The sequence below is a fragment of the Mytilinidion resinicola genome, assembly GCF_010093595.1.
Source record: "Mytilinidion resinicola strain CBS 304.34 unplaced genomic scaffold BDZ99scaffold_13, whole genome shotgun sequence".
NCBI classification, from domain to species: Eukaryota; Fungi; Ascomycota; class Dothideomycetes; order Mytilinidiales; family Mytilinidiaceae; genus Mytilinidion; species Mytilinidion resinicola.
This window is the reverse complement of record NW_022985449.1, coordinates 751,512-765,737: the sequence shown is the minus strand read 5'-3', so window position 1 is coordinate 765,737 and position 14,226 is coordinate 751,512. Positions and strand designations below refer to the sequence as shown.

The following is a 14,226-nucleotide window of genomic DNA, read 5'->3' as shown; positions in this document are numbered from 1 at the left end:
CTTGAACACCCCATGCTCCTGTGAGGTCGGCTGTCCCGGCTCAGCTTCAGCCAACTCCATTGCGGAAACGTCAGCCTTTGGTCGTAACCTTGGAACAGAGGGCAAGTTTACTCGACACTTGGGGGCCGGAACTGGGACCCTGGGCGTGATAAGCTCAGGGCTGAACTCAGGCCTGCTCATTTTTGCACCGCCACAGCTCATGTTTGCTTAGTCATAGCTCAGTTTAAAACCTTGGAGTCATTCCTCGTGATAGTGTAAAGCGCATAACCAAAACCACATAACCATTTCACCAACCTCCAGTGCCCACCACAAGGCCAAATAAATTGCGGAAAAGAGGTCTACGCTTCTTAGGCATACATTTCTCTATTCTTCTAGTCATATGTGCTTTTATTTTAGAGTGTGGGTGCAGTGCACGGAAGTTTAGAGCAGCTTGGCATTCCTTCGGTTATGCAACACTGAAAACGAGCTCCTTCGTAGCCCAGATTTGACTTTCGAGAGTCATGGGAAGCGCTGCTTAGCTCAACAACGTGGTGACACCGTGAATACCAACTTCACGAATATCATCAAGCAGACATCACATGCCCGAGAAAACAGCCGGCACAAGAGTGTTGATCCCCTATGCCGTAATGTGAAACACCCAGGACACGGGTGAATCGTCGGTCTGCCGGGCGGTGTGGTTGTCAGCTCCAATGGACGCACCTCACAGTAGTTCGGGGCTGTGAAGTAAGAGCGCGAACTCCCTTCTTCCTCACTGTTCCACGCATCGATGAGGGTATAGCAGCCGCTCCCTCCACACCCTCACCATGTTGGCCGGCCCTCCACGCCTCCTGTCGGTTGTCTCCGTCGCCGTTGTATTGCTGCTAGGCTGGTGGTACATCAGCCTCGTCCACACCACTTCCTCAACACCTCTCAAGACCGACCATTCTCCTCCGCCAAAGTCGCCCAAGAAGAACACGGGATTCAGAGCTAGCGTCGACCCTCTCGACTTCAGCATCCCTCTCATATTCACGCCTGGAACGCCCAAGCCCGCAGGCTCCAACTACTCGCGCATCCTCGTCCTACCCAAGACCAAAGACGAAGACATCCACTGGATCCATGCCGAGCTCCCAGAAATCCCACTCGCCGTCTACCAGGTCGACAATGACACGGCCGAGTACCGCGTTCCCAAGAACAAGGGCCGGGAAGCAATGGTACGTTTACATACATATCCCGACCCCAACGCGCCCTTACCTCGATCCCTTCCCAATCCCATAACTCCAACTAATCGTATATCGCCCAGGTCTACCTCACCTACCTAATCGACCACTACAATGACCTCCCCGACACCATCATGTTCTTCCACTCGCACCGCTACGCCTGGCACAACAACATCCTGATGGGCCTGGACACCGCGCAAGCCATCCGCCGCCTCAACGACGCCCGCGTCGCACGCCTGGGATACATGAACACGCGCTGCCACACGGACCCAGGCTGCCCAGACTGGATCCACATGGACCGGCCCGTCGTCGACTTCGATGACTTCCACAAGCCCGAAGAGAAGTACTACCGCAAGGGCGTGTGGGACGAGCTACACCCGGGGGCACCCGTGCCGCCATCGCTATCCGCGCCGTGCTGCGCGCAGTTCGCGGTGAGCCGGGAGCGCGTGCAGCAGGTGCCGATTGAGCGGTTCGTGCACTACCGCAAGTGGCTGCTGGAAACGAGCATGGATGACCAGTTTTCCGGGCGCGTGTTTGAGTATATCTGGCAATATATTTTCACCGGGAATGCGGTGTATTGTCCGGCGGTGAGCTCGTGTTATTGCGATGGGTATGGAATCTGTTTTGGCAGCGAGAAGAAGACGCAGCACTGGTTTGAGGTGATGGATGAGCGGAATAAGTTGTTTGAGGAGTTGAATGGGCATAATAAGGAGAAGGATAAGGCGGCGGAGGAGGGGAGAGCGTTTGAGTTTACGGAGGAGGTGAAAGCCAGGATGAAGGAGTTGGAGGATAAGATTAGGGCGATGGATGCGGAGATGAATCAGTCGAGGGATGCGGCGTATGAGAGGGGAAAGGTGCTGAAAAATCAGGAGGCGGAGAGAGAGACGTATGATGATACTCATATCTGGGATAAGGTGGAGCAGAGGTGAGGTTGCTGTGGAAGGTAAGTTGAAATTGGCTCGATGGGTTTTGGAGTACGTTTGGACTCGTATACGTTAAGGGCTGTAAGCTGAAGGGTTTGTATACCGTGGCTTTAATTTTAGCACGGCGCATAGCAATGGGCGTTTTGTTATTGTCAGTATCAATTGTATGATCGCTCAGGAATGCTCGAGCCCAGAGATACACTGAGCATGCCAAAGGACTCTTATCATCTTTCACAGTCAAATTAAGAGTGGTCCATTTTGCATCGTTAAGTAATTGATATCACTCGGCTAACGTAAGTGAGAAGACTTTCTGAACCTCCTTGACTTGGGGTCGTACCACTGGTCTGGCTCCCGTTCAAAAGTTTTCATCTATCATACGGCAACCTATTTTTCGTAGCCTAATTTAGCGTGTCAAACAGGACTTCAAAAGCAACATGGCTTAAATCAGGGCCAATATGCTATCAAGTTGATTCGATGATCCGAATGTCGGACTGGCTCCCATCCATGCATCTCTCAGCTTCCAAAACCGACTCACAACTTCACCCTTTCCACTCCACACTCCAGCATTTCTCCCCCCTCCGAAACGGCACCACCTCAACCTCCAGCCCCTCCTTAGTCAACAACCCTATGACCTCCTCGCCCCCCTTCCTCAGCACAATCGTCTCGCCCGTCTTATCCTCAACCCCATAAAACCTCCTCCCAAACCCACTCAAAAACCCCTCCAACACTTCCATCGTCACCTCCCCCTCTTTCACCACCCCTCTCTCCACCCCCTCCTCCAACGCCCCCAGCACCAGCTGCGTTGCATACGGCTGCGTAAACACCCCCGCCGCAATTCGATCCCCGCCTCTCTTCGCCGTCGCAGGGTGCGGCGCGCTATCCGTCCCCAGAAAGAACTTCGGGTTCCCCGACGCCGCGGCGCGCAGCAGCGCGTCCCTATCCGCGGGGGTTTTCGCGACAGGCTTGCAGAAGCAGAAGGGGTCGCCGGCCCAGTCGTCGACGGTGATGTAGAGGTGGTGGGCGGTGAGGGTGCCGGCGACGGTGGGGCCGAGGGCGAGGACGGTGGCGATGGCGGCGGCGGTGGTGCAGTGCTCGAGGATGATGCGGAGGCGGGGGAAGCGGGCGTGCAGCTCGCGCAGGGTGGGCAGGAAGCCGGCTTCGGCGTTGAGGACGGTGATGTCGTCGCCCGATGGCGATTCGCCGTGCAGGTTGAGGATCATGTTTTGGGCTTCGAGCTCGGCGAAGACGGGGTAGAAGAGGGTGTAGTCGACGACGCCGGAGGAGGAGTTCTGCGGGCTTTGTCAGGGGGAGGGTTGGGAAGGGGAAGGGGAAGGGGAAGGGGAAGGGGTCGTAGTGCGTACAGTTGTGACGCCGGCAGGGTAGGACTTGACGCCCGTTATGCCGGCTTTCTTAGCCGCTTTGATCACATTGGGGGTGATGCTTTCGTGGAGGTAAAGCGACATGAGGTATATTACGTTTGGCTCCAGAGCTTGCAGACGAGCTCGGTAGTCAAGGGCTTGTTGGACTGTGGTGATGGGTGGGACGAGATTGGGCTGGTTCTTGGTTAGAACCGGGTTTGAAAGGTCTGAGGTCTGGATAGAGGTTTAAGAAAGATGGAGAACTTGTGGATCTTGTAGGGATGTCGCATTTCTGATATTCTGATATGAAGAATGAAGATATCGGCGCTAGGTGAAGTGTTTTTTGATTACGAAAAGACGATAGAAAATATGGAAATAATCTCCCACAATCAGGATTTGACCGTACTTACCATAACATAGACCGTGTTTACCCCTCCCTATTAAGTGTTAGTCAAGACAGTACAGGTCATTATAGTATCTACCTGCCTGTCTGATAGTGGGCACAACGAGGTTAGACATCGCCCCATCTCGGAGGTGGACATGGGCATCGAAAGAAGCCGGAAGCTCGACATCCTGAAATTTCTCGAAGACCATATTGATATTCTGATTCAAAGTATATATGTTTTCATGGATCGAAAGAGAGAGTGGAGGATAGACCGACTTCGGCTGCTCAGAAAATTCACGAGCTAGAGCGGCCACGAATGGAATTAGATTATTTTTGGCCAATCATATCACTTCAATTTGTCTAATTCCGCCTTTGATTTCTAGACTCCATCTACGTTCAGTTTACACGTCCAACGCGTGCAGACGTGTTACACGTGTCAGAAAAGATATCGGAATATGCAATGGAGAACCGTCATGTCGGAAATTTCCACTTAATCCTATTCGGACCACTAAATGCTATCTAAACCGCCAAGGATAGAAATGCAACGCTCGCTTCTGAAGGACATCAGGCCTTTGTGTAAGTCGCCGGAGTCTCCTGCTTCCCAGCAGCATCGCGCTTATAGATCTCATCGACAAGCTTGTGCCTGAGCAGCGCATACGACCAATCCATATACCCATCGGTCTTCTTATCGGCAAACGCTTCGTAAACACGACCAACGTTCTGCGTGAAGAGGGGCAGCTTGCTTAGATCATCCTCGTTCGGCTCGATCTTGGTGGTCTCGCCCGTAGCGTGGTCTTGAAGGCGGATCGTCATGTCTTCATGCCCGGCCTGCAGGTACGTGCCCGAAGCCGTGACTTGGATCTCGCCGGTCTCGCCGTAGATGCGCCAGATGAGGCCCTCGTTGCCAGCGAATGCGGGACCGCCACGCATATGGTAGGACAGCAGTGCACCGGACTCGAGATGACCTTGGAGGAGGATCTGGTCGTGGGTCGTGCGCGTGATAGTCTTTACAACGGCTCCCTTTCCATCCACGATCTCGACCTTGGGACGTTTTGTCTCGATGATGGAACTGAAAGAGGATATCTCTCCCAACGAGTACAAGATGGCCTCCATGGCTGTTCAAAAGTCGACCATTAGCGCACTGCACTGTGAGTTGAGAGATGAAGGCATGGAGATACACATACCGTGCATGGAGTAGATTGTCAGCACGTTGGCTCCATTTTCTCGGTAGTTCGTGTACTCAGCAAAATCTGGCTCCTTGAGCCCTCCGAAGCCTGAATTACCAACGAACGTAACGCTGAGGACCTTCCCAATCTTTCCACTCTCCACCAGTTCCTTAACCTTGTGCACGAAGGGTGACCGGCAAGCCTGGAGTCCGACCATGGTGCGAACGCCCTTGCTCTTCGCTACACTGATGAGCTCCTCTGCCTCGGCGACGTCTTTGGCTAGCGGCCACTCGCAGAAGATGTCCTTTCCGGCTTTCAGGGAGGGCATGATGGTCGCGTAGTGATAGGGAACCTTGACAGAGCAGACGACTAGCTCGACATTAGGATCATCGGCGAGTGCTTGCGGAGAATCGTAGGCCTTGGTGGTCTCTGGCAGCCCGTGGGCATTTATGGCAGCCTGGGCGGCTTCCACGCTGGTGTTGCAGAGGGCGACGATGGTGTACTTGGAGGTATCTTTCAAGTAGGTAATATGAGCCCAGGCAGCCCAGCTCCGGCCGGCACTAAGGCCGATGAAGCCAATACGAATGGGAGCCATAAGGAGTATTTAGGTCTGAGAGAAAAGGAGGTTTGAGTATAGACTATTTTAGTTGATGAACTGCTCTAGATTGAAAAGAGGAGAAGCTGGAGGGTTGGATGAAGGGAGAGACACATGATGGCCATATGCTGTTGCTTTTATACTTGAATACTGTATCTAGTGTCTAAAGCACTAAGGCACCAAGGGGCTGCGGAGGGCCTGCGGAGGTGCCTGCGGAGGCTGTCCGCAGCGCTGTCCGCAAACTGATGATAAATGCGATAGACGTGCAGTATGGAAAGACGTGCGCTAGTCGCTAACAGGAGGTATAAGTTAGTCAGAGACGTCGAAGAGCCACTATTGCGTTCAGGGCGAGTTGCGCCGTGTATGGCAATATGCAACTGAACGCCTCGACGTGGAAAAAAAGCATAGAGCTAAGATACTTCAGCTACATACGTGGTTACTCAGCCGTCAACTACTGAAGTTGTCAGAATGCAGATGGATAGAAATAGGCCCGAGCAGAGCGGCATGACCAAGCCAAATGGGAAATCGCCGCAGGGCCTGCGGGAGCTGCGGAGGATGTTGTGTCCTGAACAGCTGACATGGCCTTGATGAAGGAGACGCCTAGGCGGATGGGCGGCAATGAGGATATTAGTCAACAGCTGGATTCACCATCGCCATGGCTTGGCTGGTGTTGAACAGATGGCGGGCACAAGATGTGCGATGTTGATGCACGCCCAGAGAACGTGGGCGCAGCGGGCCATCTCTTTGGACGGCCTGGATCGCTCTCGGCAGGTGGGCAAGCTTCAGTCAAAGCTCCCCTCAGACTCTGCGCGGGGAGCTCCCAACCTCGTCGACCCTGTATCTCTTGTTTCTTTCTCGTCCCTCTCCTCTCTCTCCCGTCGTCTCGACGCCTCGCAGCAGCTTCTTCGTGCCGCCGCCATTTCAATTGGGCCCCAATTGGCCATTCCAGCCCACGATGAGGTGCGTGCTAATCCCGACAGCTCCCATCCAATCACTGCTGACCCGCGACTCACTGCAGATTCGGCGAACAGCTCAAGTCGTCGCTGATCAAGGACTGGTACTTCTACTACATCTCCTACCAGGACCTGAAGGACAGCCTGAAGACGCCCTACGAGTCCGAGCCCGCCTACCGCGTCACCAGCAGCTTGTCCGTTGTCCCCCATGGCCCCAAGCCCAAGCGCCGCCCGTGGACGGCTGATGACGAGCAGCGTTTCGTGAGCGAGCTGGAGAAGGAGCTGGATAAAGTTTACACCTTCCAGAAAGTTAAGAGCCAGGAGATTGTCCGCCGCATCCAAGCCTCAGAGAAGGAGGTAAATGAGGTCCTAAGCAGAGCAGATGCCCCAGATGGCCAGGCTGAGGGCCCGTCTGAGGATGACTTCCTGCTCTTGGAGGAAGACTTGAGCGACATCATTGCCGACGTCCACGACCTAGCCAAATTCACCCAGTTGAACTATACGGGGTTCCAGAAGATCATCAAAAAGCACGATGTATGATACTATGCAAGTCCCCCATTCGGCACGATACTAATTGTCTTAGAAAACAACAAAATGGGTGTTGAAGCCCGTCTTTGCAGCTCGCTTGCGGAGGAAGCCTTTCTTCCAGGATAACTACGATGCATTCATCATAAAACTGTCCCGCCTCTATGACAACGTGCGGACACGAGGCAACCCAGTCAAAGGCGACTCGTCTGCCGGCGGGAAACAGCAGAATTTCGTTCGCCAGACAACCAAATACTGGGTGCATCCGGACAACATCACCGAGTTGAAGCTCATCATCCTGAAGCATCTTCCTGTTCTTGTATTCAACCCCAACAAGGAATTTTCCATGGACGATACGGCCGTAACATCCATCTACTACGACAACACAGATACCTGGGAGTTATATCAGGGCCGTCTGAAAAAGACGGAAGGAGCTGAGGCCATAAGATTACGTTGGTACGGAGGCATGCAAAGCGAAGCCATCTTCATTGAGCGAAAGACGCATCGGGAAGACTGGACTGGCGAAGAGTCAGTAAAAGCCCGTTTCAAGATGAAGGAAAAGAACGTAAACGCATACATGTCCGGCGAACTCACGGTGGACAAAATATTCGAGAAGGAACGCAAGGATGGCAAGAGAAGCGAAAAGGATATTGCATCCGATGAGGCCCTCGCTAGGGAGATCCAGTATCGAGTCATCGCCCGACACCTTGTCCCAGTAACGCGATCGTTCTATCACAGGACTGCCTTCCAACTGCCAGGAGACGCTAGGGTTCGCATATCGCTAGACACGGAGCTCACTATGACGCGTGAAGACAACTTGGATGGGAAAAAGCGGGCTGGAAAGAATTGGCGACGGATGGATATTGGCGTCGACTGGCCCTTCTCACAGCTTCCCGCCGAAGATGTTGAAAGGTTTCCATATGCTGTTCTTGAAGTGAAGCTACAGACGCAAGCTGGCCAGGAACCGCCGGACTGGATTCGACAACTCACGGCCAGCCATATTGTGGAAGCCGTGCCTAAGTTCAGTAAATACATTCACGGAAGCGCAACGTTGCAACCAAACCGCATTAAACTCCTACCATATTGGGCTCCGCAGATGGACGTGGATATTCGAAAACCGGTCACTCACCGTTTCGGCATCGAACGTCCTGGCCAATCCAACGATATCTCCACAACGGGAAACCTAGATGACGACTCCGATGACGACGAAGACAGCTCTACTGGTCTCCCTGGAGCTCACCAAAATGAAGACGACACGGAAGAATTGCGTCGCCTGCGTGCTGCCAGAGACGCAATGGAACAACACGATATGGACCAACGGCGAGACTACGGCACAGTGACGAACGGAGAGGGACCCAATGCGCTCGATATTGAAGAGCGAATTGCAGCTCAACCTCTCCCAGAAGACGACTACCCGCTTTACGACTCGGATGACGAAGAAGACGACCTAGAGGAGGCACGCTACACGGGTGGATGGCACTATTACTCGAAATGGCTGAAGCAGCGTGGCACCCAGCTCGGGAAGACAACACTAGATTGGGCTAAGATGCTGATCCCGAAGCCGAAAGCAACACCCATGCCTACCAATGGGCCAAGCATGGGCGTGCCGAAGGTCATGGGCGAGGTGAAGCGATTCAAAGCACCAAAAGGAAAACGTGAGTCCCGACTCCATCTTATCTTCATATGAAGAATAGATGCCTTTCAGTATAGTTACTAACACACTATCTAGGCATCCATGTCCCTGTCCGCGTCGAACCAAAAGTCCAACTCGCTACCGAGCGTACCTTCCTCGACTGGCTCCAATTTAGCATCCTGCTCGGCTCCATTGCAGCCACGCTGCTTAATTTCGGCGATAATGTTTCGTTTGCGGCGGCCTGGTGCTTTACTATCATCGCGCTTGTCTCGCTCTTCTATTCCATGGGGCTGTATATGTGGCGTGTGAAGATGATTAGGAAGAGGAGGGCGGTCACGTATCATGATAAGATCGGCCCGACGGTGCTGTGTATTGGGCTCTTTGCGGCTGTGGCGGTGAGTTTTGGAGTTAGATTTGCGGGGGGCGAGTGGAAGGGAGGTTTGAAGGGGTGATAAAAAGGGGAGAAGAGTGCGGATGTGGAATGTTGGGATGGTATATGGTTAATGTGGTTTCGACATTGGTAATTCGAGATTGACACAAGCCGGGAATGATTCGAAGGTTCGTAGCACTTGGCATCGGTCCTTGGAGTGCACTGTATTATAAACCGCCGCCATACAAAACCATTCATACATTGCTGTAGCAAAACGTAATCATCTTGTCATCTATGTCTATACTCACTTTTCTAGTACCCTCGCTACCTTTAACAACCTCGCAGCCTAAATCTACATCTACACTACTCACCCCCCTCCCTCCTCTTCTCTCTCCAATAACGCCTCCCGCTCTCTCTCATCAATCCCTTCTTCCGGCACCCTATATTTGGACCTCGTCAGCACCACGCACCATGCACTACCAACACAAAACTAAGTGGGAAAAGAGGGCGAAGAGGGCACTCACGACACGAACCCGATAAACGCGAGGATGTAAAACGCGCCTACGAACGCCATGCTCCACTCCAGGATCCCGGATATACGCCAGTGCTTGGCGCGCATGAAGGCGTACATGGCAACGGCGAGAGCGAAGTCGGCGAGGACGGTGGCTGCGCTGATGGCTGCGCTGGGAAATGTGAGAGGGGAGAGAGATAGGGTTCGATGGGATAGGTAGACGTACTAAACCCGCAAATTCCGAAACGGACTCGGCTTCCACACCTGATCCCAGTACACCACTGTCGTGCTCACCGCGCTGCCTGCGATGCCGAGGAGGCAGGCGAGGAGGAGATATTGGTGCGCGATGCGGTAGCGGGCCGTGTCCATGATGCCGAGGACTGTGGCTGATGAGTATGGCTCCTGTTCTAGATGGATTGTGAAGGGTTGGGGGTTGTGGCTTACGGACGAGTCCGAGACCAGCGATGATGCCGCACACCATGGCGAAGATTGAGAGGGCTTTTTTCCAGCGCACGTCGGCGATGCCGTAGACGCGGTGGTCGTAGCGGGCGAAGTGGACGAGGACTACGGTCGCGATATAGGTTATTCCCGTGATGGAGGCGCCCGTGAGGAAGAAGGGTTTCAACGTGAAGGCGGCGATGTCGGATATGAAACTTGAGATAGTCACAGGGTCAACATCAAAGTGGCTTGGAAGATGTTCGATGACGACGAAGGCTTGAAGTTTGAAGTTGAAAGTTCACTCCTAGGTAAGGATGGATGACGTTGATTGAGAGTATTTGAGAGAAAAAAAGAGTTGGGCTGTGAAAGAATAGGAGGCTGCTGGAAGCATGCAGAATGAGAAGAGAGCAACGCACGCAACATATGGGTTACTCTGCAACGGGTACTTGGGCATGCCTTCTGCGAACCAGGTAATCAGCAGCACGGCTAGCGTCACAAACCACGCTGTACCGGATATGAATGGAAAGAGCCATAGATGCTGTAACGGTATACGAATGCGCTGCATCAGGACTGAAATGATCTAGAATACAGCGCTAAACGCAGTTTTATTGAAGTCTAAAGGGGGACGCGACAGAAAATAGATAACGATGTGAAGGAGCAGCCTGGCAGGATGGCAGAATGGCAAAGTGGAAATCCTATGCTCCGGGTGGCGGATGTATAGCTCCGAGCTTACTGTGTCGGGCAATGATCAGCTGGTCTGTACAAGCGCAGTCGGCTACAAGATTTATATTCAGAGCAGTGGTAGATGTTATCATAATCGACGGCTTTTTGAGTGCCGATTAGACTCTCGCAGATAGACTTGAACTGTTTCCAGAGCGTGGATGCGGGTTGTTAAGGTATTGTGGGCGGTGAGGCATGCGAAAGACCTTATTTGACGGAGTAGGTATGATTCGATATAGAGGTTCAGCTCCAGCCTCTAGGTAAGAGTAACCGCTGCCGACTTGTGTCCTCGGAGTCGTCGGGTATGTTGTTGACCATCGCCCATATGGCAACATGCCCGACCCGAGCCCAATTTGTCAGCAGCTTCCGCCGGTATTGCCACGATGTATTGAACTGTATAAAGTTGAACTGTATAAAGCCTCCAGACGCTCATTTACTGTTCCAAACACCCAACCCAATACCGTCATCGTGGCTTTCCGACAAAGCGTTCGCAGAATGACCAACTTCGACATCAAGATCGTGTCAGACACAGTGTGCCCGTACGCTCCTCCACAGCACCGGCTCTAGCGAATATCTTGACTGACTATATCCAGCTGGTGTTACGTAGGAAAGAAGAGACTTGAGAAGGGCATCGAACTCTACAAAGCCGCCCATCCCGACTCCAACGACACATTCTCCACGACATGGTACCCGTTTTACCTGGTACCAGACGCCCCCAAACAGGGAATCGACAAGCAGCAATACTACCTTAGTAAGTTCGGCGCGGGCCGCACGCAGATGATGTTCCAGCGACTTGCGCAGCTTGGCCAGAGTGACGGCATCGCCTTCAAGTTCGGCGGCAGGACAGGTAACACGCGCGACTCGCACCGCCTGATTCAACTCGGCAAGACCAAGTCTCCAGCTGTACAGACGAGGGTCATCGAGGAGCTGTTTGCGGCATACTTTGAGAACGAGAAGGACATCACTTCTCACGAGACTTTACTCGAGGCAGGCACCAAAGCCGGACTGGACGCGGCCGAAGTGAAGGCATGGTTGGAGAGCGGGAAAGGAGGGCCTGAGGTCGATCGAGAGGTGCAGGACGCCTACGAGCACTCCATTTCCGGCGTGCCCAACTTCACGATCCAGGATCGATTCGAGATTGGCGGAGCGCAGGAGCCGTCAGCATTCGTGCAGCTGTTTGAGCGGATCAAGAAGCAGGATGGGGGTTCTCTGAAGAGTCAGTCTGGCGAGACTTGCTGAAGGGGGGAAATTCGTGGGATGGGTTCAACCTCTCGTTGGGTAAATAAGTTGTATGAAGGGAAAAGAAAGGTTCACTATGCCAAGCGTTTGAGGATCCTATTCCGAGACCGGGATTCATGCAGGGGCTCAGCCAGCTGCCGCATATCTCCCGGCTTTGACACGTCGTTAAATTTTGCTTCTTTCACTCGCCACTGTCGCGACATCAATCGCTGTGATAGGATCTCCTGGGGCTAGAGCTCGTGACTTGATACACCTCTCAACGCCATGGGGCCAACTCGTCCTGTTATGCATAAACACGGCGACGGGATGGCCTGGTTTTCTCCTCGAATCAACGACGGGAGTTCACTGGACTAGCGAGACAACCCATGGCTCGAACTGAGCCCTGATGAGTTGGTGGACCGCCAGACGCCGCCGGCGTCAATCCCAGGCTCGTCAGTGGTGTTTGGTTATTTCTTCAGAATGGGTCCAGATGCTTCCCAGCTACAGGCCCATCCCTCTACCCAACCGTGGTGGTGACACCGAGGAGCTGTCTCACCTTCAGCTCGAGAATGCCAAGAAGGTAGAAGGCTGATTTTTCGAAGACTTTAATCAGTCGGTGCTCTTCCCGTAGTTTTCATCTCGTTTTCCACTCGTCAGTTTCTTCTATCGTCAGCTTGCTTTACTCTATTCTATAGTCTCTCGTTTTAGTCTTTCTTAATTGCATAATCTTACCTACAGAACCTCTCAGTACCCCACAGATCCCTCATTCAGCTATGACACATCTAGAACAGCTTCTAGCTGTTGCTGCTCTCGTTACTGGCGTGACATGTATTACATTTGCTGGACCAATAGCTACGCCTCTAGTTCCTCAGAGGCTGATCGACGGATGGAGTCCGAAACCAACACAGGGCCCATCGCCGAATGAACTTCGAAAGAGACAATTTGACTCTTCAGAGACATGTGGATGGGTAGATGGCGACTTTTGTAAGCTTTGGTCTACCGGTCCGTGCCTACTTCAATGCTAACACTAAATCCAGCATCTCAAATAGGATGTTCAGTTGGAGCCACCTGCATGCTCCTCACAGATATATCACCTGGTATGGCTGGCTGTTGTTCAGCCTTTGACTTCCAGAACTGCGGCTACGTCAACACGTGCATGGACTATTCCAGCATGATGGGCGGCGCCTGCGATTCCGACTGCATGTCCAACACATTCATCATGAAGTGCACAGACAACATCTCCCCCTACTGCGTCTCCTGGACCTATATCTCCGACAATGTGCAAGATTATGGCTGCGGGACCGAATCCTTATCCATCTTTGAAACTATCCAACAGGACGTCACTGACGCCGCAAATTTCATCACAACTTCGCTCTCCCTTCCATACGTCGGCGCCAACATCGTCACGGGCTACCAATCAACAGCAACAGCCGCCGCTATCACTACCACCAAGACTGCAAAGGCATCGCGGACGTCCTTAGACGCGACTGACACAACCAACCTCTTCTCCACAGCCACAGCTGCCCCCTCCACCAGCTCCACAACCACCAAAGTCCCCATTGGCCTCATCGCCGGCGTCGCAGGCGGCGCCTTCTTCCTCCTCCTCGCCATCGCCAGCCTCATAATCTTCTTCTGCCTCCGCCGCAAGCAAAAGCGCGCGGCCGCCTCCAACGCCGCCGCGCTTGCAGCCGCAACAGCATCACGGCCGCAATCACAATACTACCCTAACAACACCCGACCACAATCGCTGTACCAACCCATGCAGCAGACTCCTAACCTCCCCCCGCCCATGCCCGCGGCGCCAGAGGGCTACTCGTACTTAGGGCAGCCGAACCAGCCGTACAATCCCGAATCGAAGTTTGCGACGCAGACGGTCAGCCCGGTATCTGCGCCGCAGACGCCTGCGCCGGCTTATGCTGCGCCTGTGGGGTTTCAGACGCCGGGGGCGGGTGGGTATGCGCCGTTGCCGGCGGCGAGTCCGGGAGCGTTGCCGCGGGGGGTGGTGGAGGTGGATGCGACGAGTAGGCCGCATCTGGCTCAAGGGGGTGGGCCGATTTACGAGATTGGGGGTGGGAAGTAGATGAAGGGGTGAGTGTTTTGACCTAAGGTAAAGGGAATGGAAATGGCGTGTGGCAAGGGTTTTTTATTTTGAGGTATTTTGCTAGGACACCAAGCGGTGTTGATCGGTAACGTTAATGTATTGGATGTGCTATGAACTGGAGGGCGATAATCTGG

At 53.4% G+C, this 14,226-nt stretch overlaps 7 protein-coding genes across 7 annotated transcripts; 4 read left to right on the top strand and 3 right to left on the bottom strand.

Moving 5' to 3' along the window:
* Positions 1–803: 803 nt before the first annotated feature.
* Positions 804–2,125, top strand: BDZ99DRAFT_392026 (uncharacterized protein; the record flags this gene model as incomplete). Its single annotated transcript, XM_033715762.1, has 2 exons — positions 804–1,190; positions 1,280–2,125. The coding sequence occupies 2 exons, from the start codon at positions 804–806 to the stop codon at positions 2,123–2,125; spliced, it is 1,233 nt and encodes a 410-aa protein (XP_033574790.1).
* A 254-nt stretch (positions 2,126–2,379) lies between these two features.
* On the bottom strand, positions 2,380–4,116 carry BDZ99DRAFT_420392 (dihydroorotase, homodimeric type). Its single transcript, XM_033716919.1, has 4 exons — positions 3,964–4,116; positions 3,888–3,914; positions 3,481–3,672; positions 2,380–3,408 (listed from the first exon to the last, which is right to left on the bottom strand). Exons 1-4 carry the CDS (start codon positions 4,069–4,071, stop codon positions 2,659–2,661), a joined length of 1,077 nt encoding a protein of 358 aa, XP_033574789.1. The 5' UTR covers positions 4,072–4,116; the 3' UTR covers positions 2,380–2,658.
* Positions 4,117–4,197: 81 nt separating this feature from the next.
* On the bottom strand, positions 4,198–6,086 carry BDZ99DRAFT_464735 (oxidoreductase). Its single transcript, XM_033720389.1, has 2 exons — positions 5,047–6,086; positions 4,198–4,977 (listed from the first exon to the last, which is right to left on the bottom strand). The coding sequence occupies exons 1-2, from the start codon at positions 5,621–5,623 to the stop codon at positions 4,427–4,429; spliced, it is 1,128 nt and encodes a 375-aa protein (XP_033574788.1). The 5' UTR covers positions 5,624–6,086; the 3' UTR covers positions 4,198–4,426.
* Positions 6,087–6,420: 334 nt separating this feature from the next.
* Positions 6,421–9,382, top strand: BDZ99DRAFT_420385 (SPX-domain-containing protein). Its single transcript, XM_033716918.1, has 4 exons — positions 6,421–6,583; positions 6,642–7,110; positions 7,160–8,756; positions 8,831–9,382. The coding sequence occupies exons 1-4, from the start codon at positions 6,579–6,581 to the stop codon at positions 9,184–9,186; spliced, it is 2,427 nt and encodes an 808-aa protein (XP_033574787.1). The 5' UTR covers positions 6,421–6,578; the 3' UTR covers positions 9,187–9,382.
* Positions 9,383–9,739: 357 nt separating this feature from the next.
* On the bottom strand, positions 9,740–10,701 carry BDZ99DRAFT_464732 (uncharacterized protein). The gene is made up of 3 exons (XM_033720388.1): positions 10,470–10,701; positions 10,060–10,268; positions 9,740–9,995 (listed from the first exon to the last, which is right to left on the bottom strand). The coding sequence occupies exons 1-3, from the start codon at positions 10,616–10,618 to the stop codon at positions 9,841–9,843; spliced, it is 513 nt and encodes a 170-aa protein (XP_033574786.1). The 5' UTR covers positions 10,619–10,701; the 3' UTR covers positions 9,740–9,840.
* A 567-nt stretch (positions 10,702–11,268) lies between these two features.
* Positions 11,269–12,012, top strand: BDZ99DRAFT_392243 (thioredoxin-like protein; the record flags this gene model as incomplete). Its single annotated transcript, XM_033715775.1, has 2 exons — positions 11,269–11,312; positions 11,367–12,012. 2 exons carry the CDS (start codon positions 11,269–11,271, stop codon positions 12,010–12,012), a joined length of 690 nt encoding a protein of 229 aa, XP_033574785.1.
* Positions 12,013–12,764: 752 nt separating this feature from the next.
* On the top strand, positions 12,765–14,071 carry BDZ99DRAFT_572715 (uncharacterized protein; the record flags this gene model as incomplete). The annotated part of the gene is made up of 2 exons (XM_033728229.1): positions 12,765–12,975; positions 13,029–14,071. 2 exons carry the CDS (start codon positions 12,765–12,767, stop codon positions 14,069–14,071), a joined length of 1,254 nt encoding a protein of 417 aa, XP_033574784.1.
* Positions 14,072–14,226: the final 155 nt, after the last annotated feature.

Excerpts from the sequence above, each read along its gene's own strand:
- BDZ99DRAFT_464732 (XM_033720388.1), bottom strand. The coding sequence starts at position 10,618 with ATGCAGCGCATTCGTATACCGTTACAGCATCTATGGCTCTTTCCATTC. Across the intron at positions 10,269-10,469 it reads CAGAGTAACCCATATGTTGC|TTTCATATCCGACATCGCCG; the intron begins GTGCGTTGCTCT and ends GACTATCTCAAG. Across the intron at positions 9,996-10,059 it reads CGCTGGTCTCGGACTCGTCC|TCCTCGGCATCATGGACACG; the intron begins GTAAGCCACAAC and ends CATCAGCCACAG.
- BDZ99DRAFT_420392 (XM_033716919.1), bottom strand. The coding sequence starts at position 4,071 with ATGGTCTTCGAGAAATTTCAGGATGTCGAGCTTCCGGCTTCTTTCGAT. Across the intron at positions 3,673-3,887 it reads TAAACACGGTCTATGTTATG|CCCAATCTCGTCCCACCCAT; the intron begins GTAAGTACGGTC and ends ACCAAGAACCAG. Across the intron at positions 3,409-3,480 it reads ACCCTGCCGGCGTCACAACT|AACTCCTCCTCCGGCGTCGT; the intron begins GTACGCACTACG and ends CAAAGCCCGCAG.
- BDZ99DRAFT_464735 (XM_033720389.1), bottom strand. The coding sequence starts at position 5,623 with ATGGCTCCCATTCGTATTGGCTTCATCGGCCTTAGTGCCGGCCGGAGC. Across the intron at positions 4,978-5,046 it reads GACAATCTACTCCATGCACG|CCATGGAGGCCATCTTGTAC; the intron begins GTATGTGTATCT and ends ACTTTTGAACAG.
- BDZ99DRAFT_420385 (XM_033716918.1), top strand. Across the intron at positions 7,111-7,159 it reads AGATCATCAAAAAGCACGAT|AAAACAACAAAATGGGTGTT; the intron begins GTATGATACTAT and ends TAATTGTCTTAG. Across the intron at positions 8,757-8,830 it reads CAAAGCACCAAAAGGAAAAC|GCATCCATGTCCCTGTCCGC; the intron begins GTGAGTCCCGAC and ends CACACTATCTAG.